Source organism: Falco rusticolus, chromosome 4, assembly GCF_015220075.1.
Source record: "Falco rusticolus isolate bFalRus1 chromosome 4, bFalRus1.pri, whole genome shotgun sequence".
In the NCBI taxonomy this organism is placed as follows: domain Eukaryota; kingdom Metazoa; phylum Chordata; class Aves; order Falconiformes; family Falconidae; genus Falco; species Falco rusticolus.
The window spans coordinates 86460029-86481245 of record NC_051190.1 but is presented as its reverse complement, the minus strand read 5'-3'; the positions used below and the strand labels follow the sequence as shown (position 1 = coordinate 86481245).

Below are 21217 nucleotides of genomic sequence, written 5' to 3'. Positions count from 1 at the left end.
ACTCAGTGAAGTGGGAGTAGAAAATATTTTATCTTCCTCCAGTAGTCATTTGCTAGCATCATTGGACAAATGCTATAGCCACAGAAGTAAAAGCAGATTAAGCTTTCCCTATAACAGACACACCACCATTCTGCTGCCTTTTCCAGTACTTTGCTACAAGGTAAAAAATTCTGAAAATTGTGCTTACAGTCCATTATGTTGAATAGCATCAGTATCTGCACAACGACCTTAGATAAGGCACCACTGTATCTTCTGGAACCAGCCCACAAGCTCAGCAGCGTGCAACATCACGTGTCAGATTTACCAACTGACTCTGAAACTGGAAAGGCAAGAGTCCTGTAATTCAATATTCATCAAAGATCAGGAGAGGAAATTTCCATACTTGATTCTTAATGGGTAAAAAGAATATGGCAAAAATATCTTGGATACAAGGTTCCTCAGGCGATAAGTTTTCTATACACCTTTATTTGCAGACTAAATTATCTGTTATGTCTCTCCCGGCACAATGCATGTTTGGATCATAGTCCACACCTCAAGACCATTACATTTCTAGCTCTTGTCATAAAAGTCCTTAAATGCACAGTAACTGAAATAGTTCTAGTTGCCACTGATTTTGTCAACCTTTGTACAATTTTACCTGACAAATTCACGTTCTACAGCTGTGCATTGCCAAGCACCATGGAAAGCGACCTAAAACAGCAGCTTGTGCCATGTTAACATCCCTGGAGCTGCAGTCATCAGCTGAAGGATTACCTTCTAGTCAGAACATATTGTGTTATGCTTTATCATGCTAGATCTGCAGTGACAAGTTCCTTCTAAAAGAAGAAAACACTGCAGCTGAGTTTCTGAAGTGACAAGCTTCAGGAATCAGGCGACTGCAAAATCTCCACACATGTTGCAGCATTCCAAAAACACAGCAATGCTTATTACACCATTTTCAATCAGGCTGATGACTTGCAGTGTATACTTGCTTAATGCCTGCCTAGGATTTAAAAATTAAATAAAATGCAAAGATAAAGGTGCCAACAAAATGCATGATCCAAAAGCTACCGAAGTCAAAGGGCGTCTTTTCACCAGCAGCTTTCAGATCGAGCTGTGAAATATGTCAATGCGCTCTGTTCCTGACTACCACCAAAACCACCGCAGGCTGCCAGTGCCACCAGCTTTTAAATGTCAAACAGCCTTTCAAAACTTTCCATGGTGATCTCTGTCTTTATGATGTGATGCCTCCTCCCATTAGCCATGAATATTTGTTCTTAGAATCGGAGGTCATGGAAATAGCTGTGACACAGAGGGTACCAGCACTGCAATAAACTGAATGTCTTTTTTTTGAGAGAGTTAAAGCACCATGTGACATCAAATGCGAACAGCCACTAAAGATCAGTCTTTTCCCCTGTAAGAGGATCCTTTCTATGGGAAAAAGCTTTGTGAGAAAGCTGAAGTTCTTGAGCTTCTCCTCCAGAGAAGGGAATTAGCTTTTTGTACCTACAACCTGCAAGTATCTTTATACATTTTTTTCCCCAATTTGCAAACATTAGAGTACTATTAAACTGAGTTTCTGGATGCTTCCAGGGTTTTTAGTTATCTGTGCTAAGCCACCAATAAAGAGACTGAAAAGCTGTATGACAACATTATTTCTTTTATAAGGGGGTAACTGCTATAAAAAGCTAGCTTTATCATTTGGAGTTTTCTTTTTGCATTTGACACAAGCTTTTCTTTGAAAGAAAGCCTTAGATAAATTGTTGAACTTCATTTTATAGGCTCATCTGTCTTTCTAAGAAAGGAAAGTTTGATGCTCATTTCTGTATTCTAGAAGCATATTCTATACTTTCAAACACACCTAGTTAAAAAGAACTATATAATCCCTCTAGGAATAAAAAGAAATCAAATGTGGACATGGTACATTAGCTTAATAAAATCCAAGAAAGACATTTACGAACTCTCTGGCTTGAGGGTCCCTTTAGGAACAAACACAAACCGTTGTGTTTTCTACATAATCTTCCTTCACTAACACTATCCACAGGAGAAAGTGCATCACATCCCTTCAGTCTGAGCCAGACGGTGGTATCCAGATCGCAACTACTTTTTAAAATGTGTCTTAATTTGTTGAAAGCGGTTCAGTGAATTAGCTCTACAGCCACTGCATGGCAACGTAGCTTTGTTCCAGCAGATCTGACCTCACCTTATTCTTACCTTATATGTTTTCCATATAAATGATCAAGAAAAAAAGATTGACACTCCCTCCGTTAAATAAGAAAAACAGAAAGGGGTGTATGTGCTAAACTTGCCTGGGAAAATAACGGAATTTAGGGCCCCAGTTTTCTTATGTAATTTGGAAACCTCTTCATCTCTTTTCTCCTCTTTCTACTTTGATGTAGCCTCTTAAATTTTAGCTCAACCCTGTTAAATTTCCCTACATAGGTACAAGTTTCTACACCTTTAAAGTCCTTTGTTTTAATTTGTGAGGTGTAGTCAGTTGGAGCCTGTTTTAAATACAGCTTGTCAGAAAGTTGCATATATACTCATTTTAAACTCTGTCAATACTTACCAATACTGCTAGTATTGATCAACATAAAAACTAACTCTAGGCATATATTTCTTTTAATTAAGATTTTATAGACCCCACATCCAATGCATTAAAAAAACCCCTTTGTTTAGCTGGTACTGTTGATAGTTTAAAATCATCCATAAAAGCAGCCCATATTCCATTTCCAGTTCTAACATTATGTTTTTAAATAATGCTGTCAGCATCTGTTGGGACACTATTATGCCATTTGTGTAGTCTTGTAGTATTCTGCATCAGAAGACGGTATCAGTAACATTGGTCTAATGCATGAGGAGAAGGCAAGACAGTTAACAGCACCACCTCTGCTGGGCAAAGGACTTCATTCTGTAAAATGCTAACAATGACCTTCTGCTATTATGGAAAACTACTCCTTATGTTTAATTGGGAATTTTTGAAGTAAACCAGTACATTTATATTTATTACAGAGAGCAAAGTGCATAATTTAATTGCTTCCTGTAATGGGTTCTAGCACCTTGAAGGAAAGCTGAAATCACACACTGCTGCTCATTACTCCTATCAGCAGCATCCTGTTCTTTCACTGCAGTCTTTAGACCTTTTTAAAGTTCTTGGGATAAATTTACAAGATAAAAGCTATGATTATGGCCTTCAATTTCCTTGCTAAGTAATGAACTGTAAGTTTCTGAAATCATTATAAGCCTTTCTATAGCTCAGCTTTTAGCTGTATTTCATGAGTCATGTTAGACTATGCAGACCATGTATTTTTGCAGTTACACAGCCAGCTGAAACCTTCCAAACATGAGGCATCAAAACTTGTCAGTAGCTAAGGCCCTAAAATGAGAACACTTCTGTTTTCAGGGAACAGAAGGCAGAGAGAAATGGGAAAAGCTCTTTTCAGGTGACTGAAAAGGATATGGCTTAATAATTCAGATAACTCTGATACTCTTGTCAAACCAAAGGCTTTATTTACATTGTTTCCTTATCTCTATTAATAGATACAAACCAAAAAGCTCTCAGGAGCTTGTTTGTAGTTTTTACTTCACAGCCCCAACTCTGTTTTTCAACAAGCTCTGGAGCTATGCCATTATGATAAATCAATTTATTTTAGGGTGTCCCCTGTCTTCTGTCTTACTTGCAATGAAACTTTTGTGCCTTTAAACTTCCCTGCCTTTGTACTGAAAGCGTTGCAACCATCCCTAAAATTGGATAAGCCTGTAGAGTTCCCCAGCAAACCCTGTCACTATGACTCTATGGAGGGACCAGCTGTAAGAGACCAGAATAAAAGCATAGGAATTGCTGTATCAAACCTAGCAATCTAGTAGCTTTTCTCAAAGGGTGGCCAACACCATGAATTTATAAGCAAGGTGCTCCACCCTCAGAGTACCCAGCTGTGGAAAAAATGTTCCCTGTGAAGGGCTCAGTATAACTCCTTTAATTAAAGCCTAGCAGAAACTGGAGAACTGGAATGGTTAAATCATTTATTGCCAGTTCCTACTCACTTGATGCTATCTCTGCTTTGATCCCCACCTATTTTAGTCCTTCCCTGATGACTTTGGATGTGGCTTATCAAACAGCATTACTGGTTGTCAGCTTAGCTGCATTTTACATTGGTTACTGCTCCAACATAAGAAAATAGCTAAAGCATAATCACCAGTGCGTTTAAAATAATATACTCTGCATATAATATGTAGAATTTGGTTTTGCCTTGAAACTAGACGTTCATTAAAGAAGCTTTCAGAGTTTGCTCACAGTAATTGGTCTCATATTTAATAGCTTCTTGCATCTCTCAATAACTGTTATTTTTAAAATTTGGCACACAACTTTTTCTTCCTGATACTTGAGCACCATTTTGGCCTAATTTAGAAACTGGTTAATCACAATTGGAGGAAATAAAAACCCCAAACCAACCCTACAACAAAGCCCCTCACCTGTGAACCAACATGTACAAGCAACCATCATCTCTGTGTTTGGGGTGGTACATTCACCCCCTGCTCTTCAGGCTGCTCTAGGATTTCAGGATTTCTTGTTAAGCCTTGTGTAACAAGTTGGGCAGCAAAGAGTCCCTGAAGCATATCAGGAACTCTTGTGTGGTTAAGGTGGGGATCAGCACCACCTGACTGTACCAGGAACTCCTGTTGCCTGACCAAGGTGGGGAAAGAAAGCAGTAGTAATCAGTCATCCCCTGGGAGCCTTGGAACATTTCTTACCTGAATCACAGCCCAAGTGGAATGATCTCATTGTTACCAGAATTTTGAAAATTCCAGTAATTGCTGTCACAGATTGTGACCAGGATGGAAGTTTACTGATGATGAAAGCCAATCGCCTTGTGACCCTGTAAGCAGCAGTCCCGAGCGGCACCCCCCTCTGAGCAATCCTGGACCACTAGACTGCAGCCAGCAACCCCCTCCGAGTGGAATGCCTCTCAGAGCTCACCAGCTCTCAAGTTTGCTTTGGGAGTTGGAGAAATTTATACATATATATCCCTATATATATTTGTGTCTGTGTGTGCACATGTGTGAATTTAGATACCTCATAGCAAATATAGCATAAATGTTGCTATCTCAGACCAGTAATTAAGTCGCTGTTGTGATTGTAGTCAATCCTATTGACTCACTTTGTAAACATTAAATTAATCAGTGATTAAGCACTGCTAAAATCTTGTGATCCACCTTAAAATGTGAGCAAACCTTAGACTGCTGCTGGACCAAAAGTCGTGTAAAAATTCCATCTGTGGTGGACTGGTACTTTTACACATGAAAAAAGGACCACCTTTTGCTGACATTTTGGACATTGGTTCTTTAGGCAATCCTAATTGGTTACACATGTAATCATTTAGGTACAAACTCTTGATCAAGTCTAAGATTGGACCTAGACACACCTAAGCTCTATCAGGAGTTTAGAAAGCAGTGGGGTCTACTGTGACTCAGGAGGGTGTCCCTTACTCTTTTTGCACCTTCGGTCTCTGTGTCAATCATTCTAGCTTGATTCTCATTTTTCCTTTGTACATTTTGTCCATGTAGTAAGCAACAGAGTGAATCCTGCCATCAAACTTTGCTGAGTTGCTCTTCTACAAATTCATATAGAAACAATTTTGCTAATACCTTTCTTTGATGATGATTCTTTAACCAAGCTGTACCACTCGTTCCTGACAGTATTAAGAATGTGCTGTGGGGGGTGTTGCTGACCAGCTGCCAAAGTCAGCAAATTAAATAATCCCAGTACTGGTTTTGTTGCAGATTCTTTCTCTGCCACAGAAAACAAGACAGCTGCCTGGTACTGAAGAAAGCAAAACAGTTCACGTACTGTCTCTCCCAGTACATATTAAAAACAACTCTGCTTCTGTATTAAAAAACCCCACACCTAATTTCTGTATTTTCTGCGTTTGGCAAGATATCAGCTAAAACCCTCTTGGTTCAGTACTATGCTATACCCAAATGTATTTCCTTCACAGCAAAAGCACAATATTGTTTCCCTTGGAAAAAATCTCGTTTACTCCTCTTTTCCATTGGCCAATATCACCCAATTCTTCCCTTAAGTCATCTTCATGTCAACCCAGTCTGTACTAGCAAAAGCTAAGCAGCTAAGGATAGCTATTAAACAAATTATGGCTGCTCCTTCCTGATCTATAAAGCTTATGTAATTAATAGAGTCAAGTGCCTATTTTTACACACTATAGGTTCCTTTGATCCTTACAAATATCCAATAATTTCTGACAACTTTTTTACCCAAAGCAGAACTAGCTCACTGGGAGTAAAGTGCCTAAAAGCCAAGCAGGAATGCCAAATTTGACAGTAGCCAGTATTGCAAAGCAAAGACATCTAAAATACAACTTTTTGAAAAGCAGCTTTTCAAGGTTTCTTCTTTTTTTCACAGCTTATCAAATGTATTGCCCATGAATCTCAGTAGAAAAAAAATACCTAACATTGAGCAACCTGAAAATTGGGCCATTCAAACAAATTTTGTAATAAATAATAGAAAACTGTCCTAAAAGAGATAAAAATCGTCCTAGAAGCAGTCAGAAAATTTTAGGGCTCTGAATGATATTATTAGTGATATTTTGTTGTTTCCTAGTTTCCCAACAAACTACCAAAGACATCCAATACAGATCAACATCATCCCGTGTGAGCAATACAACTACCGCTAAACAAATAGATCACTTCAGAAGGAGGAAAGCTATAGTATATAGCCAGAGGAAAGGGTTAAACTACTACTGACATTTCTTCTGAAGCTTTCTTAGTTCTTCAGCAATCTCCACACAGAGGACACAGAAAGTATAACAGCTTCTAAAAATATTATCTGAGTCAGCATAACCAAACTTGCTTCTTAATTGCACTGAGTTTTTCAGCCTATAGTGTTATATTCATCTGCCATTCAGCACAAAGAGGACTCAAATCCAAGCCACAGTGATAACCTAATAAAGGAAAACTATCCTTTCTTACTCAAGGGAGGGATTTTCTCTTTCTCAAAAGCTTTGAGCAGGATCTATACAATACTCCACAACTCACCTCTTCCCTTTGCACCTTTACCTCGCTATACAAAGCTGACATAAGGCTGAAGCTTTCTAAAGAAAGGGATCTTCAGTATGAGTTGATGCACTTTTTTCCCTATAAAATGAGTGTCATATTTATCAACGCTAATTAGCGTTAATGTCTTACAAGCGGGTTAAAAAATAGTTTTATCTAAGAAAGTGAGACAAAACAAAGTGAAACCAATACCTTATCCATGACATAGGACTGGAGCCCAAGTCAGACTCTCCCATATCCAGAGGTATTTTTTGTGACTTATGCAGTAACTCACATACAGTAAAATAGTATTAATGTTCTGTCTTGTACCGTGTAGCTTAGATTTGCTTGTGAATAATCTAATTGTGAAAGCTGAAACATGCATAATAGCTGCACTCTTCCATCCTGCAGCAAATAGCCTCATTTTATCACATTATTTCTTTTCTCTCTTTCAGCATATTACTGTACTAGGAGGTTATAATGGCAGCCAAATAGCTCCCATTTCTACCAGCATTTATGCTTGTTTATGACTTGTTTGGGAAAGGCAGCACCCTGGCTGTGCTCAGAGGAGCTGCCTACCAATTGCACTATACCCATCTGTGTAAGGGAAACCTGCATTTTTTCTGCAGGAGAGGGTGAAACAGTGTCAGACAAGAGGCACCTGCCTTGGAAGCAGCTAACTGCATTTTATGTACACTCACTGCACCTTAGCCTCAGTTCCTGAGTCTCAGGCACCTCTGTATCTTGAACTGAAGTATCTGTAGACGTAACCTATCCTAGGATCACCATCAGGCTCTGCTACTCCTACATATACAGGACCTGTTACAAGATGTTGGCCAGTTTTCCCGTGCTGCTGTGTTCTTTTTTTTAATCCTGCATGTTCCCATTGATCTGTGTGAACACGGTAGCTCCATTGCCTGAGGAATATGAAGTTTTCTAATCCGCTTCTTAAACGTACCAGCTGTGGTGCAGGCAGGTTCCTTGTGGAGCATTGCATTGAGGAGGCACTTAGCAGAGCTTGAATGTGTCATTACTACATGGTTTTCAGCCAAAGTCTCACCCTTTACATTAACTCTAAATTGTAATTATAAAGCACGCCAGCTTTTTAAGTAGGAAAAAAACTCAACTCCTTCTTTTAAGAATTGGAAGTACACATTAGAGATCATGTCCAAAATTTTTAAATCGACTCATTATATAACTTAGTGCCTGATTTTCAAAGATGTATGTCCTTCTGCGAAAAACTGTCCTTATGCAGGCAAGAACCTGCCATCGGCAATACTCTTTTTGCACTAACACCTATGCACCATGTGAGTAATACTAACATCTCCATGTACAGGTGACATTTATGTGAATGTAAACTTGATGAATGCATCTGAAAAAGCAATAGAAGTTTAATGACATTTAGAAAGGGTGTGAGAACTTTTAGCAAATGTTACATGTATGGCACATCCATGTGAAATTTGAAGCAGCAGGCTACAAAGAGTAAGAAAAAGACTAGATATACTGTAATATATATAATATACCACCTGCCTGCAAAGCTCAGGTATAAACTTGTCAACCACTCCATCTTTGAGACCATTAGCTCCTGCTCAAATGCAAGTCAGAGGGTTTTTTGAAGTATCCTTGTTAACTTTTAAAGCTTTTTTAAAAAAGTATCCTGAGCAGAGCTGAAGAGCTCACCAGCTCTGCCTTTTCAAGAGAGCATAGTGGTGAAACCGGTAAGAACACCTAAAGAAATTTCTTAAGTTTTTAGAGATTAATATTTGAGAAACCTTCAAAATAAACTTTAGGCTTTTAGGATAGCTAAGCATGGCTGAATTTGGCTACTGTGGGGATAAACGACAAGAGCTGCACCAGTCCCTAAGTCCAGGAAAAGTGTGTCTGTGATACATGGATCCTGTCTGTGCATGAGACTGCCTGCTCCCTGCCACCAGCACCGCCAATTCCCTGTCAAAGCCAGCCACTTGTTAGCTTCAGAAAAATACAAGAACTCAGCGAAGTTTTGTCTAAAAACTGCTGGCTGCTCAGCAGAGACAGGGCAGCCCTGCTGTCCTCACATCCCTGCAGCCCCCGGCTACTGCCACTTGCCTCAGTCTCCAGCTGGACTTGGAATTTCTGCCTCTGCCAAAGGTTGCTGTCAAAAAAGTTTCACAAAGTTTGAGAGAGTGCTCAGTATTATTTTATCCTCCTCCCCACCCAGACATGTATTAAATAAGCTGATTAGGTATTCTGAACGCTTCAATTAACAAATTAGTTATAAACTGGAAAAAACAGTCACACTTTCTGCATTTGTCGGGCTATGGTAAATTAACATAAGCTAATGATGCTTTATTTTTATCCAATTATTTCAGCTTCACTTTCCACCAACTTTGTTTCTTGGATTGTGTTTTAAATGACAAGAGTGATGTTTTCCCTTTTAAAAGTTACTTTTTCAATGCACCAGGCTGACCTAGATGTACACTGGTAATATTTTTCCCCTTTTTGATGCTTCTTTTCCCTGTCCCTGCCCAAAATCTGCTATCTTCTTACAATGCATGTTTTTTCCTACTGCCCCATATATTGCTCCAGAGACTAAAAGAGCCTGTGGTTTCAAAGGAATGAGCTAGTGCAAACATTTTTATTTGTAATTTTATAGAATTCCTTTCACAGAATGTAAATATTTATGAAAAATGTTTCATTAGGACCAGATCATTAAAGTACAGAAAACAAGTGTTCAGGTCAACTGAGTGGCAATCACACCTGTCTTCAAAACAGATACACAAGCATTCAGGAGCTGAAGCGAGTTGCGTTACAAATAGCCTAGCTATTTATTTTGAAACAATTTTGAATAAGCAACATTGATTATGTGGTAGGATATGAGGCAGATGAAGACATACAGAAAAGTTGTACGAATCCAGCATCAAATAATTGCTGTGAGGGGACAAACGCCATTCCTAAAAGCTTGGGTTTGCTTTTTTATCTTGTTCCAAAAAAAAACTTGCAAATGATGAGCTGATCCTGAAGTATTTATAGATTTGAAAAGACAAAAACCCTCAAAGATAGAAGTTAGTTTTCATTTACCATCATGGGTAAAAATGCTTTTAAAGGAGCTATATCTTGAACTGCATAAAAAACCAAAACAACCAAAAAACACCCAAAACCAGAAATAAAACAAAAACACACACAAAAAAACCCCACAAACAAAACATCAGTTACTTGTGACCATTCTAAACCATTCCAGAAATACTGTTGTTTATACTGTAACACAATGTTATCTCCCGTGCAAACATGTTTTCAAGGTTGCATTAATAAGTGAACCACAAGGAGGTTGTTTTTTTTCAGCCATGAATAAGTAGTTTTCCACATTTTTTTAAATGAAAAAAATAATTAATAGGTTACAATGTGTAATTTGCTCTGACTTCTGATCAACCTCAGTTGATCTACTATGTATTACGTGGCAGAGTTTCATCAAATAAACTGTATTGGATTGTATAACGTGTTTATCTAAAGCACATATTTACAGAAAGGGAACTGTTGTTTATTTAATTATTTAAAGGCCACCATGATTTAATTATTTATAAAATCTTACTCAGCAAGATCTTTCTTATAGAAAGAAAAAGCTAAGTGGATGATGCTACTCTTCTTCTCAGGGCTGTTACTGTTCTTTGATTCTACTCTATCGGTTACTCTTAAGTGCTTCCCTACTTAGAAAAGACAGAATTCAGTAACTCGGGCAGTGAATTTACAACCACTGGCAACTCTACAATTTTCCTCCAAGAGGATTTTAATCAAAATATAATGAGTTCTATTGCATACAAGCATTCTTAGTGTGCCCAAAGGTCTTGTCAACACAAGGAGATTGCAGTATTTATTGCGATGATCTATGGTGTGTTAATTACTACACGCTAGCTCCCTTCTGTCTCTATTTGGACAATGTTAATCCAGAGTGAGCACCTCCTTTGATATTCACATCCAAACTAAATTCCTGGCAAGTCCAACAACGGGACAAACCCAAACATGTCACAGAATCCAGGCTGATGTTATCCATTCCATTTACATTCCCTTTGTCAAAAGAAAAACTAAATCAAATCTTCTCATGCCCCATTATAAAAAAATTAATAAAGAATTGGAGAAATAGCAATAGTGGTTATGCTATTGGAGGTTTTAATAGACGTGCCAAAGAAAGCCTAGACCAGGTGTCCCTAAGATTTCTTCTAAGGTGAGGCTCTCCCAAGCATTTTTTTTATATTGGTAGAGCTGTTGCAGAACAGATATAGTTGACTTACTGGGAATGATTTGGGCAATAAAAGAATCACATCCCATTATAGATAAGTTCTTGCATCTTACACACAGAAGCCAAAACCAAAAACTCCACTGAGAAAAAAACTCCAAAATATACTGTCTCATTGACACCTATGCCAACACTTACAATTTCTGATGCTTGTCTTATAGGCACATCAATAATTCTGATAACAGGTCAAGGTCAGCGCCCTGATTAAAAAGCAACATGAGAGCTTACGTAGGGGTTACATATTGGTGATAAAGGGACTGCTTTCTGAACATCAATTGGTCAGAACTGTTCAAGAGAAACTTCCCCTCCTATTCCATCATCAATTTTGTTGGCAGCTCCAGATTCCCCCTCAATACTGGACTTGAAAAAGAGCCCTGGTTCCCAAGTTTCTTCTTCTTTATTCTACTGTGCAAAGATAATTTCCATACATCTAAAGATTCATTATGACCTTCATACTTTCACTGTCTGCTGGGATTATTTCTGAAGTTCTGAGACTCTGCTCAGTTTCAAGCAGCTTCCAAATCTATTATATAACATTACATTATATTAAAATAATGTAGAATTTCTTCACTAAATTAAAATGGTATGAAGTGGATGATGGGCAGCATTAATTCTTGTACTAGTGAGAAGTATAAGGTCCAATAGCTTGGGAACCATTAAAAGGAAGATGGATAATGCATTATATCAAACATGTGCTAAGAATCCTCCTTATGATGTGATGCAGTCCATTGATTCTACTGATGGCAGGTCATAAGACTACAGACCTTATCACCTTGACATCACATATGCAAAAGCTACCATAGATAGATTTTTAAAAACCTCTAGAATGAGCTAATTGAACACTGTCCTCTGGTGCTAGTTTAGTAAGTTGGTGGCAATATGGACTACTTTTACAGGAGAACAGGTGTGACAAAAATAAAAAGAAACTGAATTCTTTTTAGCTAGTCTATGTGTTAAGTGCTGTTAATAAGTTAATGGCATGTATTTATATGCCAATATGAATGAATTGTGACTCAGTCAATTTGACAAGGAAAATTAAATATTTTCAAAAGGTAACACATTCTCATATATCTCCAAATATTACATTGGATCATTTAATAAAATTATAAATGTTTAGGCCTTTAAGAATGGCATCCAAAGTAAAAAGTTTTAGGCTGTTATAATATTCACAGATTTAACAATGTTTGCATATATTTAGATAAAAGTGATATTGGCAGGAACAAAAAAAAAAAAAGCCGTGTACATTTCTCCTTTTTTGTGGTGCTTTGTTTTCTCATATAAGCTACAGATATTTCATAAATTAACTGTACAGTTGTTATCCTGGCACTGGACAACATGCAAGTAATCTTTATAATTAAAAAAATATGAAATAATAATAAAATACTGCATAGTGTTAAAATTTAGTTGATTAAACTACTGTTGAAACTGTCTTATTTTCAAAAGGATACTTTGATAGAATCTGACCATAGCAACCCTTGCCAGAAGAGTTGCTAATTAAATGCTGTTTAGCTTTTTAAGTCCAAGCTTTTGCTTATGAGCCTTTAACAGAAGTCCAGGAGTCACTATGTTCTGTCTTCCCCAAACCTACTCTCACTTTGCAATTCATTGCATCATGCCAGCCTCTGCGCATGTTTTGCCACAGCTGAGGCTTCCAAGATTCTTCACCCCTCCTTTCTTTGCAGCCCTGATGGGGACAGCAGCAATTGCTTCTCCCAGCACTAACCCCAGTTAAATCTGTTGGTGAGTAGCAGCATAGTAGAGGAACTACCTTCCTTGGCTCACAATGAGAAAAAATAACCAAAATAGTGTACATTTTCTGGGGCCTCCTTGTTCTCTACTTCTTTCCACGATGATAAGTTGAAAGCATTCAGCTTCCTTTTCACAGCTGCTCTGGCAGAAAGCACCAGGCAGGCAGGAGGAGGAAGGCAGCCTGAGACACACCTGGGGTGCTCTGGGGTTTTGTGAAAGAGGGAGCTGGCATCAAACCCACACAGAGCATTGCACCCCCGGGCCTCTGGCTCTCTGGTTACAGAAACACAGATTCATGGTTGTCACAATTACATACATCAAAGACTTACTGATGTAGAAATTGGGGCTTTGCATTTTAATACATTTTGGTATATAGTTGCAAGAGACTGACAGACATGCAGCTAACCAGGTAAGCACTGCATATATATTTTTTTCCCCTACAATCAGTATTTTTTTCTCTAGGTAATAATAACTTCCCCCCCCACCCCCCACCCTGCCCCCCCCCTCCAAAAAAACCCAAAAACCAAACCAAAAAAACCCAACAAAAAACCAAAAACAACAAACCAACTCAGGATACCTTGCTTTGCTTTGCCTATCAAGAAATAAAGATCAGAACAGGAACAAGAGGCAACACAGTAAAACATGAAGCACCAAGTAAACAGATTTGGAGAGGTTAACTTTTATAATCAAGTTATATTCTGTCCCATCAAATCTGCATTTCCTTAGAAATTAGTGTACTTACTAATCTGTAAGTCAGCAAAGGCTTACAGGGCTCCAAGTAGACAGCTGTGGAAAATGCAAGATACTTCCACATACTGACATAACAAAAAAACCCCACTACACATACTCCCTGGAGGCTAAGTTTCCAGATCAATGCCATTCCATGAAGTTTTAGTTCTGTTTGCCTAGACCACTATTTGTGGCATTTGTAAACAAAGTGAGATCAAATACTAGCAATAAGTTTGTGGATGCTTCAGCTTTTGAAGGCTCCTACAACCTGCTGAAAATATTAAGCTCTTTGATGTGCACCTTTCCAGTTGAAACATTTACAGCCAGAAACTGAACCAGAACGACAAGAGTCACAACTTCAACCCTCTTAATAACATAATGCGACTGTTCAGTAAATCAGTGACTTAATCAATAGAATCAAGCATACTATCTGTTCTGCTAAGAGTTTTGCAAGGTTACAGTGAAGTGCCATGAAAACGGCAAAGAAAAATATAATAGGATTGGAGACTAGAATTTTCAAATGCACATTTCCTTAATTTAAAGGGTCTGGGACTAGAGGAGGGGGAGTTCTTTTGATTTAATGATTTGAGCACAGTTTAAATTGGTTTAAATAGCACATTTGATTTGGGAATCTATTAGCTGATAAAGACTCTTTGGAGAGGAAAAAAAAATGGATTCCCTTATTACTGGTTTGATTAGTAATATCTGTATTCCATGTGTTGTCAAATGGCTCAGTTTTAATGCAGAGATATTTTCCATCATTTGTAGAAACAGAAGCATAAACACAGTGAAGGCCATGTTCCCATGTTAAACACATTGCTGAATTCTGGAGTACTTTTACTGGCGTTAGAATTAGGGAAGCAACATTAGGTAATGTACATACCAAAGCTTCAGTTTTGAAAAGTACATATGCTAAGCTTCATAGTTATTAACAGATGGAGAGAGACAGCCTAAAGAAGTTGCTATTTAAACAAAGAGATGCAACTAATTTTCAAATGACCTTCTGACAGAGAAAATTAAACAAATGTTTGATTAATGGCAGCACTGTAGATCCACGTTGCTAAAGACACATCACTAAAAGAAACTTCACTGTAACAATTATAAGGGTAAGGAAGGTGAGGGTAAATATCATTAAATAAAAAAAAAATAAATTCCAAATGTCTGATTTGCCTTTCATTTACAATATAAGTAGTCTAGTAATATAAAAGGAGAAATAGTCATCTAAAATAAATTTCAAGACCCTGCCCACCAAGCTGATCAAAATTTTATTTTTCAAAGTTATTCTAGTGACTTTTTTCTGGTTTAGAGCAGGGAATAGAATGCAAACAAACATAAATGACCAGGTACAGCAGAATTCAACCTAAATGATGGGAGGTGTTTTAGAATTGAATTGTTCCTTAACTTCTTTCATCTGGCCAAAAAACAGTTGAGAACACAAATTAAGGGACACAACAGCCCACCAGAACCCACGCTCAGACGTACAGCAAGAGAAAGAACGAGAATTACTAAGAGGCATGTCACAAAATAAAGGCAACACCAGCATAAAACAACATCTGTTCTCATTCAGAAGTCTTCTCCTAAACTTTTGGACCCATATACAATGTTATCTGCTAGTCTGCAGGCCTAAATCCAAAGAAATTGCCGAAGTTGCTGACAGGCCACGGGCTTTGCATCAGCTCAGCAGGGCTGCAGGACTAGAGCTTGTCACGTCATATTGTCTCTAAGCTCATCTTCAGCTTCTGTTTAGCTCATTTAGTTGTCACAGCGATTCTCTAACAACCAGGTAACAGAGTCTAAACTGCTTTACCCTTAATGTCGCTTTGTGATTGCACGGGCTAGTGACTACCAGTATAACAATTTTGATATTTCTGTACCTAAAGCAGACATTCTGCAGAGAACAAACTATTACCATAGAATAAAAACATAGTGTAGAGAACTACAATCACAGGATGATAGCAGAATTATTGAAAGTACAGGAAAAGGTGGTACCAGAAGGAGCAGGGCTACAAAGCAACTCACCAGGCCAATTACTAGTCATTAAAAGAAAGACCTGGCTACAACTGTTTTTAGAGCAGGTGGGTGAGGGTGGGAAACCATAGATCAAAGAACAAGAATCCTACACATGTAAGACACACATACAAAGAATTCAGACAAATGGGATTGCAGACTAATAACGAAAGATCAATGTCAGGGCCCTGAAGGTATCAACAGCCCATAATTGCCCTACCCAGTGGATGACCCACTCCCCTGCTTGGCCCCATTTCAGCCCCCAGGCTCTACCTGAGCCACATCACAGCTGTATCCATGTCCAGCCCCATCCCATGTTCTGCCCCAACCCCTGTAAGTATAGAAAGTCACAAGTTCAGCTCCAGCCATGCCATGGCCTTCCTGGCCCCATCCCTACACAACTGGGCAATGTCCCTATACCATATATTATTCCCAGGATACCTGTCCCTGCTTCCGCTGCCTGTGTGTTTCTTTCTTGTCCTTTAGTCTGACCAGCAGGTCTTAACTCATCAGTTTTCCTCCCAGTAAAGAGTCTGGGACACTGACAAGGCACTGCAGCCCCCACCCCAGCTAGAGCCATCTACTATAAAAATCAGAGCTGCTGTGATGATGCAAGCATAACACCAGGGAAAGGAAGCAGGCATAAAAATTCTGGTTTAGCATTGAGAATTTCCTCCCTAAAACTTTGGATTCTTTGTTGGTCTTTTGTTTATTTTGCTTATTTGTTTTTGTAATAACAGCCAGTACAATAAGTATTTTTTGATTAAAGTTACAATTAGGCTAACAGTAAATTCATGGCTTTGATCATAAGCTGCGGGTTGTTGTGTTTGTTTTGGCTTGGAAGCTGCACAAACAATAGTATAAAAAAATTGCGGGAGAACTTGACCAGCCTAGGCTATAATTTTGATGCAACAAATTCTGTTTTTAACCTCAAAGTGTTCCACCATCTAATCGTATTTCAGATTTTGTTTGCAAACACTCAAAGACAAAAGATTGTTACTTTTGCTTCCATGTTTTCTTTGGGGGTTTGGGGGTTTAGGGTTTTTTTGTGTGTGTTTTGTTTTTTGGGCTTTTTTTTGGGGGGTGGGGGTGTGGGTGTTATTGTTGTTTTTATTTTTTGGCACAATATGGTATCCAGTCACGAACAACATAATTCCTGAAGAAGCAGGAAAATTAAAGCAGCAGTGCAAATAAGCCAACATTCTAGAAGACTGGTGTTTTCCCATTATTATAGATCTTCAGGATTTAGAAGACCGAGACACTCTAGTCACTTGCTCTCTCTTTTTCATCCCTACAGTAAAAGTATTTCTAAATTCTAGGTTCATTGAGTCAATTCATTATACCTTTGACATGTATTTTTAGGACAAAGATAAGATTTTGTTATCGATTTACGAGAATCTGAAATTTTAGATTTTGACTTTTAGATTGATACTATTTAGAAAAAAAATAAAATCAATAGTATTAAGAATATTAATTTTCTGTTAATCTAAATTATCATGCTTAAATGTATAATTTATATGCAATTAATTTAGAAAGTGATATCAAAATGTTCCCTATAAAGACAACTAGAAATATCAAATGCTGTTGAAATTCCTATACATGAAGACAAAAGCTTGTGCTCAGACCATGAAAAAAAAAATATCCTTAAGGATATAATTAGACCAGGTAGACCCAACTTATGCACCTATTCTTCCAACCACAAAAACTGAGGTGGCTTTGTTACTTCTGATCAATACCTCATTGCACTAGAGAAACACATACAAAAGGCAAAGTTCCTGTAGTGCTAGAAAAAACTGAATGAAAGCAGTCATTGCTAGGGTGAGAAAGAAGTTAAATCAACAAAGCACATCAAAGCTGTTTAGTTTTGCTCCAAAAACCATGACCTTGCAAAACTTCATTGACCCAATGAACACAGGTACAGCCTTTTAACTGAAGTCAATTACACAGCTGTATTGCATGACTCCATTGACATTAGGCATTTGGCCCATGCTGCTACATATTATTAGCGATATATTTCTCCCTGTGGTGCAATGGAGTGCAATTACTGTCACATAAAATAAAATACAAATTCATTCCATTTACAAAAACGGTCTGTCAGACAGCAAAAACCTCGTTAAAACAAACATAAGCAAAAATATCTTACATAAAAAAACATTTACATATTAAAAATGTAATATATTTTTTCTTGGAATACATGAAAGTTAAGGTGGAGAGCACCCCTTACCTCCTCGCTTGTTTAACTTGGCATACCCTGGAGCATAGCTGCTTGTCATAGATGATGAACTGCTGAAGGAGGAGTGGGGTAATGTTGACACCAGAGGTTCATCACACTTTTCTGAAACACAAGAAAACAGATTCACTTTATGCTGTTAATTATTCACACATATTAAGGAGCAATGTGGTCTTTATTTTTCTTTTGGGTAATAACATAGCCTTGTCAGCTTTGCCCATGTGGAATGCATATGGCCACAACCCAACATTTCTGAAAAAAGACCCCAAAATAATAATAATAAAAACCCACAAGAAAACGACCAAACAAAAACAATAACAAACCCAAGAAAACCAACAAAAAGCCCACACCAAAACCCAACAAGAAAAGCCACAAACACACTCCCTGACATGAGAAAATGACGACTTCAATGAAGGACACAATTAGGTAATGCCAATTCCTAACCATGGGCCACCACTCTCCTTAGGGATACTATAAACAAATAAAAAAACCTGCCCTGATATATCTGGAATGTATTTGGTGACATGAAAACATAGTGCTAAAGATTAGTGTTGTTATGAGAGCTTCATAAGAAATAGATAAGCTATAAGCTTTCACTTCTGTAATAGAAGCGCTGATAACCTGATATTTATTTAAATTAAGGTACATTAATAAACGTCTATTAATTATCACATATTACAGACTTACAGAAAAATAATTTCTGTTTTTAAATATAATCTCTATAATCTATTGGAGCGCTTCACTTCTACTTTACTCAGTAGGAAGAAGATTAATTTGGTATTAGCATCTAAGATGGAAAAAGCTGAGATCAGAATCTTTGCCTTTCTAATGAAGGAAAAAGTTTAAAACAGATCTGCTGTTGCATGAAGTGATGTAAATTAGAACAGAGAGACTTGGCTTTTAATATGTCACCTACTTAGGTGGTTAATGTACTGCCCCCTCTGTTGTTGTTTTTCCTGTTATTTCAGCAGATGGGTGACATACCTGGGTTAAACTACTCGTTTACATTTCGGGTATAACCTGAAAAAACCATAACCTACACCAGCCAGCTTAACCAATATCTTTAAACACATGCTCTGCAACAGAAACTCTGCTAGAGATAGAAACACCTTCAGTTTAGGTGTACAGAAAGCATCAGACCACCCCTGCTAGGCAGCATATTCCATGCTCAGACACACCACACAGCGTTGGCTCAATTAGAAAATGGCCATTTGGTCAGACTGGATCACACATGAAGACCGAATTAATCCTACCCTCAAAAAGAGGACCTTAAGAGCGGGGGAAAAAAGGATTATGACTGAATTAAGTCACTAATAATGCAGCTCTCACAAAATTTCCAGTCTCATGTAATGAAAAATAAAATTACTTTCACAACAATAGAAACAGAAGCACAAATATATAAGACCATTTATTTTTTTCATGAATCGGTACTTTCATAGTTAAAAAAAAAATGAATTTCCTTTGCAAGTCTCCAAGAGTTTGTTAAGGGAGAAAACAAAATCCATACCAGCACACAAGCACAGGCAATTACTTTGCACCGAATTAAAGGACAATTCCAACAACCTTAAAGTTCACTGCCGCACTACTTAATGACAGAATTTTGAAAGGGGAAGATAAATGGTTTTAAGCATTACTGTTTATACCCCAAGCCAGCAGGATGGATTCCCCCCATGCCTGCTGTGGCTGCAGCGGTGCAGCAGGTTGCCCAGCAGCCAGGCAGGCTCAGCGCTTGCGCGCACATCACGCCACCTCAGCCGCATGCCAGGGCTGCACAGGCCCACTCCCTGGCAGCAGGGCTGTGGCATGAAGGCCTACATTTTAATATCCTGAGTGCCAGGCTGCTATTAGATCACTCGCCATAGTGCAGGGCTAAAGCTTATGAATAGAAGTGAGCAGAAGCTAGAAGTACCCACTGCAAATTTTGCCCTAAATGCCATAATCACAGAAAGATAGTTACCTGACTCTGTCTTTCTCAAGTGTGTCTCTGTTTTTCTCAAGTATTTCTTTACCAATACCATATTTTGGTAGTACATTAAAAGGAGCTTTTCAACTTAAAGACTTAGAAAAAACTGCTCTCGCTGCCACTTCATTATTAGCATTAACTAGCTAGAGATTTGAAGTCATTTGTCATTAATTCTGTTGTCTAGGTAAAAACAGAATGGAACCTTTAAAAGTAGAACAACACTCAAGCAGAATTATGTTAAAAAAATATGTAACAAAATCTCTTTATAGCATTTTCCTATGCATATCCTACATGCTATTTATTGTTATGGAAAAAAAATAATCTCATTAATAATGAGAGCCAAGGTTGAACATGTACTTTTGTTTAGTTACTTGGTGGGATTTTTTTGTTGTGGGTTTTTTTTTAATTTTTATTTATTTATTTTCTGTATTTTTAAAGCAAATTATTAGATTTCTAGAATTTTCCCCCACCCAGATTTTCATATTGGTACGTGGGAGGTAGGGTGGGGACAAAAACCTGCATCTTTAAGAGTTAATATTAAAAATAGAAAGATTTAGCTACAAAACTGTTTGCTACTTATGTGGTTTGGTTAATTACTGAATATAATGGGAGGCTACTGGTCATGATATACTGAAGAAAACTTGTCAAACAAGAGCTATTCCAAATTGCAACAACAACAGCAGAGCTTTTAAAAAGAGATAAAATATGAGCAAAAGCTTAATTTCTGCACCAAAAAAAACCCCAACCAACCAAACAAACAAACAAAAAAAACCAAACCAAAAAACCCCAACCACAACTTAGAAACACCACAACAGCTGAAAAAACACATCTCTAAATAGTAGAAGTTTGTCAGAACTTCTATTCTTTTACAGATCACAGTAGCTATTGAGAAAATCTCCTCCTTTAGTTTTGACAGCTACTGTATTGGTGCTACTGTTGATGAAACTATACAAAAGGAAATATAGAAAAACTTGTCTGGAAAGAGAATTAACTTCTAAATCATCATCCCCTGGTACAGCCTGCCTTGGCTTTACTTCACAAATCCATCGTCTCGGATTCAAGAGACTAAGGCAAGAGAAGCTTGACATAGCCAAAAAAGAAAAATGAGATCCCACAGGGAGTATCACTCTGTATTTGCCATTGCAGTCACAGTTTTTAGAGACAATTATTAATGTGCTTTATCTGGTGTATATGGGCTTTCAAAGTGTTGAATCTGGACCTCTGCTTTCTTAGTTTGGTTGGA

The 21217-nt window shown here is 37.8% G+C and overlaps 1 protein-coding gene across 1 annotated transcript in view; it reads right to left on the bottom strand.

Annotated features, from left to right (window-relative positions):
* Positions 1-21217, bottom strand: part of CNTNAP2 (contactin associated protein 2) — a 1157745-nt gene that overhangs the window by 793525 nt on the left and 343003 nt on the right. Inside the window, exon 2 of the mRNA XM_037385402.1 lies at positions 18006-18116. Within this exon, the coding sequence (XP_037241299.1) occupies positions 18006-18116 (111 nt within the window). The remainder of the gene's footprint in view (positions 1-18005; positions 18117-21217) is intronic.